Below are 19884 nucleotides of genomic sequence, written 5' to 3'. Positions count from 1 at the left end.
TTATGTAGGGGGAAGATGTACACGAGGTGGCTCCTGCTAGAGTACCGCACCTTTTTGTCCTGTTCTCTCAGTTTCTGGGGTATTTTCTTTTGAAAACCCACATAATTAATGGGATAATGGCATAGAAAAGTCAGGGAAAGAAAGCAGACAGTAGACAGAATCGGAAGCCACTCAGAACAATCGGCAGATAAAATGGCAGAGGTTATGGTCACTCCACTAACGGCCGAGGTGATTTTGAGTACCTTGGCGAAATTATTTGATAATCACTGGCGGGTTGTGTCGGAGGACCTCCGGAAATCGATGGAGGAAGCCTTGGCCCCTAATCAAGAAGACCATCAAAACCATGAAAGCCCATGGAGCCACGATTAAAGACATGGAGGTGGCCCTTTCGAGACACAGTGATCAGATTGCCTCACTGGAAGCGGAGATGTCTCTGGTGACTGAAGTGAATAAATCACTGAAGGTCAAGATAAATGATTTAGAGAATTGGTCCAGGAGCAAAACATCCAAATTGTGGGGTTGCCAGAGAGGATGGAAGACCCAGTGACCATGGAGAACTTTGCAGAGATGTTCAGGAAGGTGGTGGGGGAGGCTGGATTCACATCCCCTCCTGATTTGGACCGAGCCCACTGTACACTCCAACAGAGTTTTGGGCACATGGCCCATTGCGCATCAAATTAAAGTAAAATAATTCTGTTCATCACAGCGGTTTTATGCTGCTCACATCTACAGCCGCTGTATATTCCATAGAATCCCTCCTCTGCACCGACCCTCCAAAAGAGCTCCCTACCTTACCCTCGCTCTATCCCCATAACCCCACCTAATCTTTGGACATTAAACAGCAACTTAGCAAGCTACCTAACCTGAATAGCTTTGAACGGTGGGAGGAAACCCATGCAGCCATGGGGCGAACGTGCAAACTCCACACAGTCATCCTCAGCCGGAATCGATCCCAGGTCCCTGCCGTTCTGAGGCAGCGGTGCTAACCACTGTGCCGCCCTAATTGTTTATACGATTAATGTGTTATGCAACAAATTTCTCTTTCACCACTGAGGTAAGTACTTAGACATTTGAATTGATCATTAAACCATCTGCACTCTCATTAAAAAAAATACCATGATGATATTTGAGGAAAAACAGGGAGCTCTCCCAAAGTTCTGGCAAATAGTTATCCCTCATTGAACATCAATGAAAGCTGCAAAGCAATTGGGTGGGATTTTCCAGCTCTTCGAGTTGGTAGGATTGTCTGATCCCATAAACAGGGAATCCCCGCGGACAGTGGCAGGACTGGAAGATCGGGCTCCAGCCCATGACTGGCTGCTTCCGCTGCCACAATACACGACATGCAGGGGGGCAGAGTATCCCGCCTGTCATCTCATTCCTGTTTGACTTGTCTTATTGTGTACTAGTTAGCTGCCATGCTTCTACATTACAACTGTGACTACACTTCAAACATGTTTCATTGCCTGTGTAATGCTTTGTGCTCTTATGAGAGACATATGCATGGTTATCCAATTTTTACAATATCTCTTTGATCATAAAGTTGTGTTAAGCTCTAGGACATTTTTGCTCAACTATCGTTGGTTCCAAAAGTAGAGATTTGGTTGACAGCAGCTGATGACTCTGTTCCTTATGTGCACAATACGTTTTGCAATGTGACGCTACACCATGGCCTTTTTTTTTTGTTTCCATTAAACTAGGGCAAAATGCTATGGACCTTGCAAATGCTTATGCGGATGTGAGAATAGTTCACGTCGTCAAAGAAAAGCTGGATAGCCTTCCAAAAAAAGAAAAACCTAAAAAAGGAGCAAAACCTGCAAAAGGAGCCAGTGGAGCTTCTTCAAGGCCTCAGACTTCTGCGGGAGAGATGGTAAATCAACTCCTCCTACATCACGCTTTTGAGGACTTTTAAATAGCCCAATTTACTTTCAAAATGTAGCCTATTTATTTATTCTTGAGTTCTCTGCATGAAGGCAAGTCCTCGGTGATTATTGACCAAGCCATAGCAAAGTATTGTGATTTTTACTATGGGAAGGAAAAGGAGGAATCTATCACAACTGGAACAGGGTCATATAGACTCAAAACTAACTCTGTTTCTCTCTCCCAGGTACTGCCAGACCTGCTGAGTTTATCCAGCATTATCTGTTTCTATTATTGAACATCCATGATATTGGCACTAATCTGATCTACAAGCTAGCTGTCTAGCCAACTGAGCTAACCATAACAATAACTAGACTTCAATGGTTAAATTACAAGGAGAGATTAAACAAGCCAAAATTGTATTCCTGAAATTTAAAAGGTTAAGGGGTGATTTGATCCAAATTTTTCAAGAGATTAAATGGGGGCAGATAGGATGGATGGAGGGAACCTATACACATTGATTAATTTAGAAATTAGAGTTTTCAGGAGTGCAATTAAAAAACAATTCTACCCAGAAAGGATGATAGCAGTTCCATGAAAGGCAATTCATGCTAGATCGAGCGTTTAAATCAGAGAATGATGGATCTTTCTTAAACAAAGATTTTAAAGGGATATGGGGCAAAAAGTGGATAGATTATGTTAAATTGTAGATCAGCCAGGAGCTCAATGAATGGGTAAGCGAGTCATAATGATTTTTTATGTACGTGCAGAAACACCTGAGCTCATTGCTCCTGGTAAGAAATGTCTTAATTCTGTGAATTTGCTGCTATGAAATAAATGTTTAAATGAATTTTGGAGCATGCACCCTGATCTTTGACAGATGAAATTCCACTTAAAATAAATACCCGCCTTTGACTTTCTTACACTTTATTTCAACAGGCGCCACTTCCAATGCTGTCTCGTTCATTAAAGTCACCGAAGAGAGATTATCCCAAGGACAGCATATCAAGAAAAAGCGAAATGCTAAATAGTGGTGTGGCCAAAACAATTGACATTACTTTTGTACCAAAAACCGTAAGTACAGATCCTCTGCAAAAACATGTTTTTCTTTAACAAGTTGCTGAGGTGCTCCAAGGTCTGAAAGCTGGCAAGAATCCTGAGAGTTTAGTTAGGTCAGCATGCCATATCATCTGAATTCTACAGCAGAATGACGGGTGACTGGGATAATAAAAATAAAGACAAATCCTGTTTTGTGGTGACTGTATTTTCCACTAAAACCCACCGGAAGATTTAAGTCAATTTTAGTTTGGCTTTGGCTAAACCTAATCCAAACTCCGTCCTATTCCTCTGACAAAAATATTCAAAAAGGATTCTCACAATAGTCAGGTTAGATGCTATGTGAACTCGCCACTATTGAGGGCATTTAAAAGTTTATTGGATAAGCATATGGATGATAATGGCATAGTGTAGGTTAGATGGCTTTTGTTTTTTGACTTCCCATGTCGGTGCAACATCGTGGGCCGAAGGGCCTGTACTGCACTGTATCGTTCTATGTTCTATGTTCTAGATGCGCTGCCAACAGAACAAGCTCTATTGTCAATTCCACATAAGGATAAAGGTGCTCCATTTGACAGCAGGTTGGAACATCAACTCTCTCTTCACAATAAATACCTTCAAGTTAAAGTTTTAACAAGTTCCAACTTGTTTATACTTGGCTTTGCTTCAGGGAATGGTTAGACACCACTTGGTTTCGATTCCATCAGTAGTGAGATCGTCAACACGACGGCTCCATTTGCACCATTCCCAATCTTTTTCCAAGATCCAAAAACTACTTTGAAATCAGAGTAAAATATTGCATCATTTATGATGTTTTGTCATCCATGTCTCTCTCTCCTTATACTCCCTTCAGCCTGTGGTAATCAGCTCAACATTCTAATCACACTTTGGGTAAAGAAGTTTCTCATGAATTCCCTATTGGATTATTAGTGGTTCTCTCATATCTGAGGCCCCTAGTATCTGTCTTCCCCCACAAGCTAAACTCATTCATAATCCTGAAGACCTTTGTCAACTCATGACACAATCTTTTCTTTTCTGGAGAAGAAGATGCCTTTCGACCTCCGCTGCGGCATGTAACGGAACAGCTACGTGTGGGAGCTCCAGTCGCAGATTGTAACTTTAGCTCTAGGCACCTGACTGGCATGGAAATTGATCCCAATAGTTTTTAAACTTGATGTCTTCGGTATCCAACAGCAAGGCGATGCTAAATAAGTGCCGATCCAGGCAACCCAAAAAGCAAGGAACCGCATCAAAGGCGGAGGCGCCGTGTTCCTCAGGGGGGTGGGAACAAAATGACAGCATAGGCAATCTCAGTGCCAGGGGCCACTCCCTTAACTGTCAAAGTTTTGGTTGCGGAGCTGCAGAAACTACGGCATAAGGTTTCTGGAGATCACGAGAAAGCAATTGAAGTGGCGGTTTCTTTGACCAGGGGAGCCCTGACTAAGGTGGGTGAGGTGGTTAAGCCAGCAGTGTGCAGAGCTGCAGGAGATAGAGGTTGCTCTGCCGAGGCAAAGCGACCAAATTGTTTGTTTGGAAGTGGAAATGGCGACCGATAAGGGTTTGAGGGCTTGGATAGACAACCTTGAAAATTGGTCAAGAAGACAACATTTGAGGAGACTTCCGGTGGCGGCCATGGAGTGAATGGTCGCACATTTGGTGGCTCCCGCTCAAGGTGGATTTTTTTCGGTCTTTTCCCACCCAAAAGGATTTAAGGGAAAAAGGTGCAGGAGTGCCCAGGGAAGGTAATACTCCTCTGGTGTGGCTGGTGCATGGATCAGCAGACGAGGAGCGCCACGAAAACGAAAGAGCAACTGGAGCAGGAGAGTTTTCATGGTGCGCCACTGGGAAAGATGGCGGAGGGCAAGGGGCCGACGGAGCAGCTGGTGGAGTTCTTAAATACCAAGTTCCTGCAGCAGAGGGAGGAGGCCCTGGAAGACCTGGCCAAGATGGTGGAGCCACTGAGATCTGGGATTGAGCGGGTTGAGTAGAATCTGGAGTCCCAGCGCTGTGCGATTCAGAAAGTGGAGGAGGCAATGGGGGACCATGAGGAGAAGATGGCCTTGTTGGCGGCAAAGTTGGGAGTGATGCTGGAAAGCCAGAAGAGGCTGAGGGAGAAGGTGGAGGACCTGGCAAAATGTGAGGATTGTTGGGATGCCTGAAGGCATTGAAGGTGCGGAGGCTGCTGTGTATGTGGCGGGAATGCTGGAGAAGTTGATGGGGGAGAGGCCTTTGATCAGCCTCTCGAGGTGGGCCGAATGCACAGGGCACTGACGAGGCGCAGATGGGGGAGCCGCCGAGGGCGATGGTGGTGCGGCTGCATCGTTTTTTGGATAAAGAAGAAATCCTACAATGGGCGAGGCAGGCCGAAGAAGTGTACCTGGGAAGAGAGTGAGCTGCGGGTCTACCAAGACCTGGGTGCAGAGTTGGCGAGAAGGAGGGCTGGGTTCAACTGGATAAAGGCTGTCCTCTTTGAGAAGGGGGTGAAATTTGGAGTGTTATACCCGCCCCACGTTTGGGTGACTTTCCAGAAACAGGAGGTTTATTTTGAAACGCATGGGGAAGTGACGGAGGGACAATGGGCTGGGACGAGTGTGAGGACATTGAACTTTGGAAGATTTATGAGTGCTCTCTACAGTATTGCTAGGGGAGTATTGCTGGCAAGGGTGTGGTTCGTGTGGCGCAGTTGGGAAGGGATCGATGGCGGACATCTGAGAGTGGGCCTGGAGGGGCTTGTGATGCGGACGGGGGGCTGGCTCAAAAGGTGATATGGCTGACCAGCAGTGGAAGGGGGCAGGGAGCCCCTCGGCCAGGCTGGTCACATGATACATGAGGGGGTTGAATAGATCGGTTAAACGGCCGGGTGTGTTCGCGCATCTGAGGAGTCTGAAGGCATATGTGGCATTTTTGCAGGAGACACATTTGAAGTTGGGGGAATCAGACGAAGTTGAGAAAGGGATAGGTGGGGCAGGTGTTTCATTCGGGGCTGGATATGAAGACGAGGGGGGTGGCGGTGTTGGTCTATAAGAGGGTTGTGTTCGAAGTGGGAGCATTATGGCTGATCCGGGGGTGGCGGGTATGTGATGGTTAGTCGGAAGTTGGAGGGGATGCCGGTGACTTTGGTAAAAGTTTATGCTCCAAATTGGGATGACATGGATTTTATGAGGCGGATGTTGGGGTATATTCCAAACTTGGACTTGTATTGGTTGATTATGGGGGATGGTTTTAATAAGATCATAAATCCAAGCTTGGACCAGTTGAATCCCATGCTGTCTGGCAGTGTCGGCAGTGGCAAGAGAGCTGAGGGGGTTCATGGAGCGCATGGTTTGGGGGGGGGGCACATGCTGGTTTGGGATGTCGAGGGTGAAGGAATTTTCATTCTCCTCCCATGGGCAACTGGTGTACTCCCAGATTGACTTTTTTGTGATGGGTAAAGTGCTGCAGTGGAGGCTAGACGGGGGTTGTTGGTGGATGAGGAGGTGTATGAGCGGGTGAGGTCTGCCATTCGTGGCTACGTGAAGTTGAACGACATGGGGGAGGTCACAGCTGCCATGTTGCGGGAGGCACTCAAGGTGGTAGTCAGGGGGTAGTTTATATTAATTCGGGTGCACAGGGAGAAGGCGGAGCGGGAGGAGGGGGCAAGGCTGGTGGATGACATCTTGAGGGTGGACAGGAGATATTCGGAGGCGTCAGAGGAGGGATTGTTGAAGGAGAGGCAGAGGCTCCAGATGAAGATTGGGCTAATCTCTATGGGGAAGGCAGTGGGATAGTTGTGAAAGGCCAGAGGGACTGTGTATGAGTACAGGGAAAAGGTGAGTAGGATGTTGACCCATCAGCTGAGGAAGCAGGAAGCGGTGAGGATGATTGGCAGAGTTAGGGATGATAAGGGTAAGATGTTGATGGACCCGGAGGGGGTGAATGGGTTGTTTGAGGCCTTTTATAGGAGGCTCTACAAGTCAGAGCCCCCAACCAGGGAAGAGGGGATGTTGCGGTTCCTGGAGGGGTTGGAGTTTCCTGAAGTGGAGGAGGGGCTGGTTCAGGGTCTGGGGGCCCCAATTAGATGGTATGGGGATGATGCAAGTGGGTAAGGCCCTGGGGCCGGACAGCTTCCCAGTAGAGTCTTATCAAAGGTTTGGGGCAAACCTGGGGCCACTTCTAGCGAGGGAGAGGGAGAACCCCACCCCCACCTACATTGCTGCAGGCCTCCATCTCCCTGATTTCAAAGAACAATAAGGATCCGGAGAAGTGTGGGTCGTACCGCCCGATATCATTATTGAATGTAGATGCTAGGTTAGTGGTGAAGGTGTTGGTGGATTGCAGACTGTGTGTCGGGGTAATAGGCGAGTATCAGACGGGGTTTGTAAAGGGAAGGCAATTGTCGATGAATGTGCGGTGGGTACTCAAAGTAATTATGATGCCGTCGGAGGGGCAGGAGGTGGAGGTGTCGATGGGCGCGGAGAAGGCGTTTGACCGGTGGATTGGCCGTCTTTGCTGGAGGTGTTGGGGTGATTCGAGTTTGAGCAGGGATTTGCGGACTGGGTTCGGCTGCTATATAATGCGCCGGTTGCGAGCTTGCGAACAAACCGAGTGAGTTTGGGGTACTTTGGACTACACCGGGGACGAGGCAGTGTGCCCACTTTCCCTGTTGCTTTTTGCCTTGGCAATGGCGCTTCAGGTATCAAAGGATTGGAGGGGGATTGAGCAAGGGGTGCCTGGCATAGGGTCTCATTGTACGCAGATGACCTGTTATTGCACATTTCGGACCTGGTGGATAGCATTGGAGGTATTATGGAGTGCAGGAGCGGTTTCAAGACCTGTGTATCGAGTCAACTTCCACGTGGGATTCTTCCCTGTGGCTCAAATTAGTACAGAGAGCAATAGACACATCAGCAATCTGAATAAAATGGCTTATTTATTAATCCAAGCTTGGTTAGCGTACACAGAGATGTGATCTGGATGTTACCAAGATCTATCTACTAAACACTGATAAAAACACATCAATTATACAATTTCCAAAAATCAATAGCCTATCCCAGTTGGACTCGATCCAATCCCTGAAGCTGTCTTGTTTAAACCTTAGAACATAGAACATACAGTGCAGAAGGAGGCCATTCGGCCCATCGAGTCTGCACCGACCCACTTAAGCCCTCGCTTCCACCCTATCCCCGGAACCCAATAACCCCGCCTAACCTTTTTGGTCACTAAGGGCAATTTATCATGGCCAATCCGCCTAACCTGCACGTCTTTGGACTGTGGGAAGAAACCGGAGCACCCGGAGGAAACCCACGCAGATACGGGGAGAACGTGCAGAATCCGCACAGACAGTGACCCAGCGGGGAATCGAACCTGGGACCCTGGTGCTGTGAAACCACAGTGCTATCCAGTTGTGCTGCCCCTTATTAAATTCCACCACTTGCCATCGTGGGATTTGAACCCATGTTAACAGAGTGTTAGCCTGGGCCTCTGGATTACTAGTCCAGTGACATTACCACCATACCACTGTCTCCCACGTCCACACCACACCACTGTCTCCCACCTTATCCAATAAAATTGCGATCAGCCCATGATTGAGCCTCATCCTGATAGCTGTGTTTACAAAAGGCTTGACATCAATCCTAATAATCCTAAATTGTTTTTTCCCCATCTTAGCATCCTGCATTGTTCATGAGAGACAGGATGGCAGAACTGGTATCCTCTTTACTCCATGGATTGTTTCAGAGAGCCAGGATATCAAAAGTAGCTTCCTTTTCGCTTCCAGAGGATATCGGGGGCCATTGATAAAACTTGTGTTCACTAGTAATTTGCTGATCACACATCTCCTGCATCTCAAAACATAGGCAAGTCAGCTAGCCAAAATCCCATCATGCATTGTGGCCACTGCTGTAGCTAGATGAACACTGCTATGTCCTAAAATACAGGTGTAATGGTTAATAATGATTACCCAGTACACTTTCTATAATTAATATCAATCCTTAATAAACTAACTTATGTAAAACTATTCTACTGGCATCCTAGCTATTCAGTTTTAAGAGGTCTCACCGCTGGCCCCTCCTTCATGGAGATTTTGGGGGAATTGGGCCAGTTTTTGGGACATCAATTGGACATGGGAAAGAGCGAGGTGTTCCCGATTTATGCCAGGGGACAAGGTGAAGACTGTGGGACTTGCCATTTAAGGTGGTGAGGGCTAGTTTCAGGTATTTGGGTATCCAGGTGGCACGGAGCTAAGCGCAGCTGCATAAACTGAGCTTGACTCGAATGATAGAGCAGATGAAGGTGGATTTTAAGAGGTGGGATTTGTTTAAGAGGCTGGTTTAGCACACTGGGCTAAATCGCTGGCTTTTAAAGCAGACCAAGCAGGCCAGCAGCACGGTTCAATTCCCGTACCAGCTTCCCTGAACAGGCGCCGGAATGTGGCGACTAGGGGCTTTTCACAGTAACTTCATTGAAGCCTACTTGTGACAATAATCGATTTGTGTGTGTTGTGTTTGTGGGTTGTCGCTGGCAGGGCTGGGGCAGATAATGAAAATGGCGATGCTGCATAGGTTTCTGCTTGTGTTTCAGAACCTCCCAATCTTTGTCCCCAAGTCGTTCTTTAGGAAGGTCAATGGGCTGATCTGCGGGTTTGTGTAGGCGGGGAAGACCTCGTGGGCACAGATGGCTTTTTTGGAACGGGTCCGGTGGGGTGGGGTGGGGTGGGGGGGGGGGGGGGGGAGCTGGCGTTGCCGAATATGATAAATTATTACTGGGCGGCGAACATTGTAATGGTGAGGAAATGGGCTGTGGGGGAAGGATCGATGTGGGGGTGGGTGGAGGCGGCGGCGTGTAGGGGAACGGGTTTGAGGACTTTAATGTTCTTGCCAGCCAGGTACTCGGCGAGCCCAGTGATGGTGTCGGCCCTAAGGGTATGGGGGCAGTGAAGGCAGCATTTGGGGCTGGAGGGTGCCCCAATGTGGGCACCAATCTGCGATAATCATAGCTTTGCGCTGGCGGGGCTAGAGATGAGGTTTAGGGGGTGGCGGCAGGCGGGGATTAAGTGCCTTGGGGACTTTTGATTTGATTTGATTTATTATTGTCACATGTATTAGTATACAGTGAAAAGTATTGTTTCTTGCATGTTATGCAGAGAACGCACACTGTACATAGGGAAGGAAGGACAGTCTGCAGAATGTAATGTTACAGTTATAGCTAGGGTGTAGAGAAAAGATCAACTTAATACGAGGTAGGTACATTCAGAAGTCTGATGGCAGCAGGGAAGAAGCTGTTGTTGAGTCGGTTGGTACGTGACCTCAAACTTTTGTATCTTTTTCCTGACGGAAGAAGGTGGAAGAGAGTATGTCCGGGGTGCGTGGGGTCCTTAATTATGCTGGCTGCCTTTCTGAGGCAGCGGGAATTGTAGATAGAGTCAATGGATGGGAGGCTGGTTTGTGTGATGGACTGGGCTACATTCACGACCTATTGTAGTTTCCTGCGGTCTTGGGCAGTGCAGGATCCACACCAAGCTGTGATACAACCAGAAAGAATGCTTTCTATGGTGCATCTGTAAAAGTTGGCGAGAGTCGTAGCTGACATGCCAAATTTCCTTAGTCTTCTGAGAAAGTAGAGTCGTTGGTGGGCTTTCTTAACTATAGTTTCGGCATGGGGGGACCAGGACAGGTTGTTGGTAGTCTTGCAGGCCTTGCCATAGTCGGCGGGGGTCCGTGTGGCTAGCCTGGGACTTGACCTTGGTCCGGTACTGTCTTTTGGCATCTTTGATGGATCTCCTTAGATCATATCTGGCTTTCTTGTATAGGTCAGGGTCACCTGACTTGAACGCCTCAGACCTAGACTTCAGCAAGCAGTGTTTATAGGGGGCAAATTTGCAGGACAGGAAGACTTGGAGGAAGTGTATGAGTTGCCCAGGGGGAATGGTTTTAGGCTGCAGGTTCGGGACTTCGTGAGGAAAGGGGTGCCGTCCTTTCTTGGGCTGCCGCCCCTGGGGTTGCAGGACAAGTTGCTGTCAAAGGATGAAACGGGAGGGGAGGTGTCGGATATCTATAAGGAATTAATGGAGTGGGAGGGGGCCTTGGTGGGGGATATTAAGCGTAAATGGGAGGAGGAGCTGGGTGGGGAAGTGTGGGCCGAGACGTGGGCAGAGGGTGAACGCGTCCTCATCATGTGCGAGGTTAAGCCTCATCCAGTTTAAGGTGGTGCATAGAGTCCACATGATGGTGGTAAGGAAGAGTAGGTTTTTTACGGGGGTAGGAGATAGGTGCGCGGGGGGCCCGGGAATCATATTTACATGTTCTGGGCATATCCAAAACTGGGAGGGATTCTGGCAGGGGTTCTCAGACATGATACCGAGGTGTTGGGTGTGGGGTTGGTTCCGAGTACGGAGGTGGCGATATTTGGGGTGTCGGAAGACCAGTGGGTCCAGGGGGTGTGAGAGGCCGGTGTTTTGGCCTTTGCCTCACTGATAGCCCGGAGACGGATTTTGCTCGGATGGCGGGACTCAGTCGCCGAAAGCGGGAATGTGGGTGAGCGACCTGGCAGAATTCCTGAGGCTGGAAAAGGTCAAGTTTGCTCTGCGAGAGTTCGCAGAGGGGTTCACCCGCCAGTGGAAGCCGTTTATCGATTTCTTCAAGAAGGATTGAGGAGTCAGCAGGGGTGGTGGGGGGTAAGGGGGGTGTTTGGAGTGTTAAGAAGGTTAAAATGGAAGGCGAGGTGTGGCAGTGTGTGGCTGTCAGGGGCAAGTGGGCTGTGGTTGTTTATTGAGTTATTTTGCTGTTCTTCTCATATTTTATGTATATATGTGAAAATGCCGTGAATAAATTTTTTTTAAAAAGAAGACAGAATTTGAGGGTGCTCGGCTTGCTAATATGGGCAAAGGAGCATCAGAACAGCAGATGGGAGGACCATGTGGTGCGAATATATGAAGATGTTGGTTCCGAGCTTGCAGAAGGCGTGCAGCTTTTAACAAGGCTAAGGCGCATTGTATCGTAAAAAAGCTCGGTTTGGCATGATTTACCCAGCACGTCTTTGGGTAATCTATGAGAATGAACACCATTACTTCAAGACTCCAGAGGAAACTGAGGCGTTCGTCTTTAGAAATGGATTGGGATTGAAATAATGATATTTTATACGGACTGAAGGTAATATCTTTGGAGAAGATGGGAGGATTGTTTGGATTTTTCAATTTGTCTGTTCATTCTTGTTAATATTTGAAGAGGGTGGTACTGCCTGTCGCTTTATTTGACGGATTGTATTATGACGATTGGTGGGATGGGTGTTGTTTTCTGTTATTGTTAATTAGTTAGTTAAGAATGGGGTTGAAATGGTTATATTTGAGATGGACAGAAGGAAATATGTTTGGAGAGGAGTGGAGGGTTGTTAGGAAGCGGAGAGATGGGGTTAACTGTGGTTTATACAAGTAGGAGCGGGGTGATTCATTTAGTTTGAGCTCAGGGGTTATATAAATCGGAGCGGGTAGGGTTTGGTAAGGAAGAGGGGTTATTTGGTGTTTTGCTTATAGTTTACTTGTTTGGGTGTGGTATTGGTGGGTGATGATTAGGGGGGACGGGGTGACGGTGACTGGGGACGCTTCATTACCTGGTTGTGCTGGGGATCTGACGTCCATTCTTGGGTGAGCCTGGCTTCGGCCCTTCTCGGAGGGTTGCTGGGCAGTCTCAAGGGGCGGGAGTGCCTGACTCCCCCATTCAGCTGATTACATGGAATGTGCGGGGGTTGAGAGATCTATGATGTTTACGCACCATAGGACGGTGAAAGTGGACGTGGTGCTGTTACAGGAGACCCATTTTGCGGATAAGTGACCAGATAAGGTAATGAAAGAGCTGGGTGAGGCAGATATTTCAGTTGGGGATCGATCCTGATAAACAGAGGGGCAGCCTTCTCGGCAGGAAAGATTTTGATGGATCCGAATGGGAAGTATTGGCGGGCGCACTGGTCAATGTATACGCCCCAAATTGGGACAACACAATTTTATTAACAGACTGCTGTCGTTGATCCCCAAATTTGGATTCACACCAGTTGATTATGGCGGGGATTTGAATTGTGTTTTGGACCCCCCGACTAAATAAGTCAAAGACTACGGTGTTAAGGCCCTCTGAGATGGAGAAGACTCTGTGATCTCGATTCCCACGTGCTCCACCCCCACCAGCGCCGCTCCACTCACTACTAAAAAAACATAAATTCTGGAGTATACCCCTCACCCCCCCGCCCCCCTCCCGGGTTCCTTAACCTCCACAGGTCCACCATTCCCATCCATTCCATAAAACTCCCAATTCCTTCACCATCCTCAACTTTCCCATTGACTTAGGGCTCAACCTGTCCACCCTCGGTTCCGGCACACAGTTGAGGTCACCCCCATAATCAACTGAAGCGTGACTAGGTCCGGAATCTTCCCCGGCAAGCCCTTCACAAACTTCATCCCAATTTGGCGCATATACATTCACTACCACTACCGCCTGTGTTATCCCAGAGTACATGACACATCAAGGTACCAGTAGTGCCTGTTGAATCTATATAGTCCAACTCAGCAAGATCCGTGACTACCAGCAACAGCACCCAGGCAAGATGATCGAGATTCCGGTTCCTCAGCAGCTCAGGTACCACGACAATCTCAGTGCCAACTGGTGTGCATTCAAGCAGAGATTTGAGATTTACATGGTAGCATCCTACCTAGATGGCGTGGCCGATGCTGAGAAGATAGATCGTCTACTCACCATTGCGGGTGAGAGTGCAACAGAAATCTTCAACTCCTTCAAGTACTCCAAAGGGCAGACAGTCCTGGACAAGTTAGAAAACTACTGCAAGGTGAACACAAAAAGAATTGGTAAAACTGGAGCCTATACTCACCACGAGGCACAGTTAGGCTTGCAACAGAAGCAAACGGCAGGTTTGATTGGCAGCCATCTTGTGAAAGGAGCCGCACATGGGCAGTTCCCCAGAAGACGTGAACCGGCATAACAGTGTTTTGCGCATGCGTGAGAAGCCGCACATACGCAGTTGCGCAAAGAGCGCACGATAAAGGAAGGTCTGTTTGCGAATGCGGGAGAATCCTCACATATGCAGTTGCGCAAAGAGCGCACAGTACAGGAAAAGCGATCTGCGCATGCGCAATCCACTCCTACGCGCTACGTCACAAGCGTCATGATGTCAGAGGCCCCGGACCACGCCCACTTAAAGCGGAATTGTCCCAAAATAGTAAAAGAAAATTTTAACGACACAAAACACAATCCTTTCACCTGGAAAGACAGCACAATGCCTGAACTTCGACCAGTAGATGAAAATAACCCCCGCAGAACCCTGCAACAAGCAGTTAGCACCGCCCTAAGAGATGATTTAGTCCTTGAAGATTACTACTCAGACGATGATTTCATCATTGGACTGATGTGGCGACCTCAGTACCAAATCTGAACCGCAACGAGATGTGTTGCACAATGAAAAATCCAACACAGACATGGATGAGTTCTTCGGATTTGAGGATCCTCAGCCCAGCATAGACGACATCCCGACCCATGAGTACAGGATTCTGCTGCGGCCTGACGCCAAGAGACAGAGAGCGGTACAAGCCCATAGAGAGCAGCCTGGTGCCAAGAGAGTGGTCCACACACCACACAAAGTCCCTGACTCCACACAGAGAGTGGTCCACGCACCACGAAGAGTCCCCGACTCCACACAGAAAACGATGACAGACTCCATAGCGAGACCACTGCACGTCTCCACACAGAGAACACAGATCAACTCCACAGCGAGACCACTGCATGACTCCACACAGGGAACGAAGCCAGACTCCACAAAGAGAGCGGTACAAGCCTCCACAGCGAGCTTGTTGACAGACTCCGCAATGGAAGCAACGCAAGACTCCAGAGCGCAGTCCTTGCATGAACAAGACCATGAAGGTCTAGCAACCTTATCTGAGCAACCAGCAGCAGACAATGCAAGTCTGCCACGCTCAAGTGCACAGCAAGACGACTGTGACAGTCTACCACGCTCACGTGAACAACAAAGACTATGACAGTCTACCCAGATTATTTGAGCCACCAGAAGAAGACTCTGACAGTCTACCCAGCTCAACTAACCGACAAGAAGACATTGAAGGTCTACCCACTGTATGTGCGACAAGTGACAAAGGCATCGCAATTCCCATACAAGATGTGCAACATCTCAGCAAGACTGACAGATCTCAGATAGTATGTACAGAGGCACTCGACAATCAAAGTGAGGCTACTAGTGACTCCATTGACACCACGTTATTCAAACCTCATCGACCCAAGCCTCTCCACAAGAACCTGAAATGACTCCAGATGGGGAGCATCAAGAAACCAAAGGTGATTCAGGTGAACCAGAAAGGGCTCCAGACGGGGAGCATCGACAAGCCAAAGACGATTCAAGTGAACTGGACATGACTCCAGACGGGGAGCTCCGAGGAATCAGAGACGGCACGCTCAATGACACAGCAGATGCCACAAAGGACACTGACACAAGTAACTTTGTGAAGGACTCGCATAATCCACTCGGTGTGGTCATTGAGCGCAACAAACACAACAATAAAACCTACAAAAACAACACAGACAACAACAAGAAGCGCACCAAAGGCACCAACGTCAATAACAAGCACGACAAAACCAACAACACTGGAACAACAACTTGTACGACATGGTACAACTCTGCCAATGCAGGACACTGTGACAGCACAGCTCAAGACCATGGCCAGTGTGCAGATATACTATGGCATGATAACGCATCTTACAAACTCACATTTGCTGCACTACAAACGAGCAGACCAGCTTTCAAGGGAGATGACATACGGCATCAATACCGCAAACACAGCCACCAGTCCAGGTCAGACAGGACAGATGACATCAAGAATCGCTACCACAAGCATCGGAAAAAAAAAGTCCAAATCAGACAACGAAGTGATTTGACCACCTGAACACCTCCTGATGACTTCTTGGTTCCTTAAGCACAGGGACACTGACGGCATTCACAAGGAAATGACAACATCAACATCGACACTTCAATAACAAAACAAGAAAGCCACTCGACCGTATAAATTCATGAAATTTGGACTCATACATCTTATTTGGTATTGTATAATCATCACTGTCATCATGATTTGTACATGTCATCACTTATCTACCTATTTTGTTCAATTTTCTTTAACAAAGTACAGAAAATATGTAACACGGAAAAAGGGGGGGATGTGGTGATATGCATCACTGTAAATACACAAGGGGCTAATGTAAATACACTACAACTAAGTAAACACTAGAGGGAGCACCGGAGATATCATGACATGCAGACATACAGCTAATGAAAACATAGAATAGGACACGACCAATGGGCAGTCAAGACACCCAGAGGTTACACTACTACAAGGGGGCAATTCATATAAAAGGACAGGGCACACATGCTCTTTCTCTTTCCACAGGCGACACTTAGAGAGAAGGACAGGGACAGATCAGAAGCATCACACCCACCGTGTGGCTTAGAGCAGACTGATTAGTTAGACTGAGTTACTATAGCAAGATTAGCAGGAGAGTCAAACTCATAGAGAACTGTGCTAATGGTTCAATAAATCACATTGAACTTACTTCAAGGTCTGGAGTATCTTTTGGTCAAAGCTGCAGCGTGTGTTGTCCCAGAGTACATAACACATCACCTCCCACCTAGGTCCTGCACTTCCTTGGCCCCTACAAACCCCGTCCATTTGCTCAGCAAAATAGCCACCCCCCGCGACACTGATTCAAACCCTGAGTGGAATACCTGACCCGCCCATTCTTTTATCAACCTGCCCTAATCCTTCACCAAGAGGTGCATCCCCTGCAAAAAGACCACCCCCGCCTTCAAACTCCTCAATTGCGCGAAGACATCTTCACTGGCCCGTTCAGTCCCTGTGCATTTCGTGTTACAAATCGTACCGGAGGCTTACGCTTCTACTCTCCTCTACCTTCCGCTGTCATCCCCTTCTGATTCTACCTCTTTGAATTTTGCCCTGAACCGGGCCCATACAAGATGGCCCCCTTCTCCGCCCATGACCACGCTCAGTCTCCGGCGCTGTCATGTCACGTCCTCCCTTCCCCTTCACCCACCTCCCCTCACGCCCCTCCTTCCCCCCCATCCAGCCACCCCCCGCGGCCACCTCCCATCACCTCACTTCCATTCACCAGCTTTACCTGCCCGCGTGGCAGCTCTGGCCCAATGGCCCCTCCTACCTACTCCTTCATCCCTCCCCATGCCTTTCCCTCCTAGGTCTGTGCAAACAGCTCCCTGTGGACCCTATCCTCCCCCACATAAACAAAGACTCATCCAAAACCCAGGTCACCCCCTACAAAGAGAAACACCACAGACGGCAAGGTGGAGGGGGGGGGGGGCAGGTGTCCCCGTACAAGCTTATAGCCCCCTAACAAACAACAACGACAAAATCCCCCACCCTCCAGCTCCCGGCAATACCCACATCTTCCAACCTCTGCTGTTCCAGACGCATTCAGTTCTCCCCCAATCTATGCTCTCTTGTGAAGTCATGGGCCCTCCTCTGGTGTTTCAAAATAATACTCCCGACCATCAAATGTTACCCATCGTTTCTCCAGGTTCAGTACCCCAAACCGAATCTGCCTTCGGTATAGTACCGCTTTGGCCTTGTTAAATCCGGCACGCCTCTTTGCCAGCTCCGCGTCTGTACCTTGGTAAGTTCAGACCCGGTTCCCCTCCCATTTGCAGTTCCGCTTCTCCCTGGCCCACCGCAGGATCTTCTCCTTCTCCACAAACCTGTGGAGCCTCACAATCACTGCTCCCACTGGCTCCCCAGATTTCAGCTTTTGCCTTAGGGACTTGTGGTCTTTGTCCAGCACCCCCTCCACCACCAGCCTCGCCAGCATCCTTGAGAAGTATCGCATGGCACTTGTACCTTGCACACCCTCCAGCAGGCTAACGATATGCAAATTCTGCCCCCTGGACCTGTTCTCCTTCTCCTCTACCTTTGCACTTAGCGACTTCCAAAGGTCCCCCAGGAGCCCCACCTCCGCCTTCAACGCCACCGCCCGATCACTGTGGTCAGACATCATCCTCTCCATCTCCCCTATCTGCGACCACTGTGCCTCAAGACATTTCTCCACTCGCTCCATCAATCCTTTCAAGGGTGCCACTGCTCCCTCAATGGCCTTCAACCGGTCCTCGAGCATCTCCTTTTGTTGCTGGTGGAACTCCTCTTTAATAAACACCATCAACTGCTCGATCTGGGGCTTTCCAACTTGCGACGGACCTGCCCCCTCCGCCATCTTCACAATTGTTACTGCGCCACAGGTCTCCTCCAGTTCCTGGCCAAGCTCTTAACCTTTTTTTGCCGGGTCTGGTAAGCAGCAGACATGCCACTCTTGGGGGGATCGTCTCCTCCACACCGCCAGCTACACTTTCCTGTCGAAACTACCCCACTTTCAGGTAAAAAGAGCTCAAACCAACACCCTCGAGCCAGAGCTGCCCTGTGTGTAACCACTCACTCCATGGCCTCCACCAGAAACCAAAGTCAGTCAAAGTGGTTCTGAAACTGAAATTGGATGTAACATACACAACTGCATTCAGAGAATTAGGAAGATTTTAAAACCAAAGACAAACCCTCCAAAGTCACCCTGTGGTTTGTTGCACAAAAGGCTACTGAGGACTGTCAGCTATATCACAGGTAATGAATTTGGTGGTTTTCATCAGGGTAAAAGGTAAGTGCCGTGCAATTTGTAATGTTTTGTTTCTTCCTTGCCACAAAATGTAAGAAGGTGACAAACGTCAATTGGGAACGTGTGCTGCATTAAAATGGTCAGTTGTTACTGTGAATGTGCAATGTTTGAATTTCACATGGTTTAAGAGTGTTTTCCATTTCTTTGAAGATATGGGGTAACCCACCAACAACCGAAGAGCTCATTCAAAGGAGAGTGGAAAACCGAGAGCGATTCACCTATGAAGTCGATTTTAACGATTTCTTGATGCCTTTCAAGAAAAATCTCAAAAAGAAATTGGAGGAACTACAAGCCACAGCAATCAAATAGGGAGAACCTTACGCAGGCATTTGTAATGATAACATTAATCTGAGGAAAGTGAATGAACAGAAAGCAGATACAACAGAATTGTTTTTTGTTACAAGGACTTTCAAATAGTTGTGAAAATCTTACTTTCTCCCTAGAAATGACTGCGAAGTGTTAGAAATGTTTAAAAATGTGATTCTCTGTCACATTTCAATATCTGCGGCCCATTAGAAAACCAAGATTTACTTCCATCCCCACAATTGTTCATAAGCATTAGCAGTGATGGTTCACAGTAGCATGTTGGTCTTCTTTAGCCAATACTTCAGATTAATTCATGTAGACTTAGACTTCTCATCAATTAATAGACAAGTTACCAATCAAGGGCTTTCATTGCACGCAATGTTTCCCCACAATATGTTAAGTGTGTTGAACCTGGGAAAGACAGACAGTGTGAACAATGCCATTGCTGCATGCGCACAAGCATTGTACCACCCAATATGTACACAAATGAAAGCCACAATAAAAACATTTGATTTTGCTTTTTCTAATGTAATTTTTTGATGCTCCTCAAAATGAGGGATGGTACATATGTGTCTGATGCCAGTATCGGGCAATACCTGAGCTACTGTGCCCAGTGGTAATGGCTGTGAAGGGATTCAGGGGAGTCTTGCAATAAATGGAAAGGGGAGGCCCAAGGGCCAGGGAGATATCCCCCACCTCTTCCTTGATGCACAAATGTGATGCATAAAAGACTAACCTGATGAAGGAGTTGCGCTCCTAAAGCTAGTGACTCAAAACAAACCTGTTGGACTTTAACCTGGTGTTCTAAGATTTCTTATTGATACATAAAGAAAGGCAAAAAAATAGTTTAAATGTTTTGCGCCATTTGTGGGCCTGACTACTCTTCTTGTTGGGCTAGTCCGTTGGGAAAATCAGAATAATTTCACCACACAATCCTTGG

General features: G+C 48.0%; 1 protein-coding gene across 7 annotated transcripts in view; it reads left to right on the top strand.

The window, feature by feature from the left end:
* Positions 1–19461, top strand: part of ankef1a (ankyrin repeat and EF-hand domain containing 1a) — a 90492-nt gene extending 71031 nt beyond the window's left edge. For all 7 annotated transcript variants that reach the window (XM_072506357.1, XM_072506324.1, XM_072506342.1 and 4 more), the window contains 3 exons: positions 1701–1870; positions 2800–2934; positions 18789–19461. In XM_072506357.1, coding sequence (XP_072362458.1) covers positions 1701–1870; positions 2800–2934; positions 18789–18947 — 464 coding nt within the window. In that variant the 3' untranslated portion in view covers positions 18948–19461. The remainder of the gene's footprint in view (positions 1–1700; positions 1871–2799; positions 2935–18788) is intronic.
* Positions 19462–19884: the final 423 nt, after the last annotated feature.

The sequence above is a fragment of the Scyliorhinus torazame genome, chromosome 1 (genome assembly GCF_047496885.1).
Source record: "Scyliorhinus torazame isolate Kashiwa2021f chromosome 1, sScyTor2.1, whole genome shotgun sequence".
Lineage (NCBI taxonomy): Eukaryota > Metazoa > Chordata > Chondrichthyes > Carcharhiniformes > Scyliorhinidae > Scyliorhinus > Scyliorhinus torazame.
Note: the sequence above shows the minus strand (reverse complement) of the source record. Positions and strands in the feature narration are given on the sequence as shown.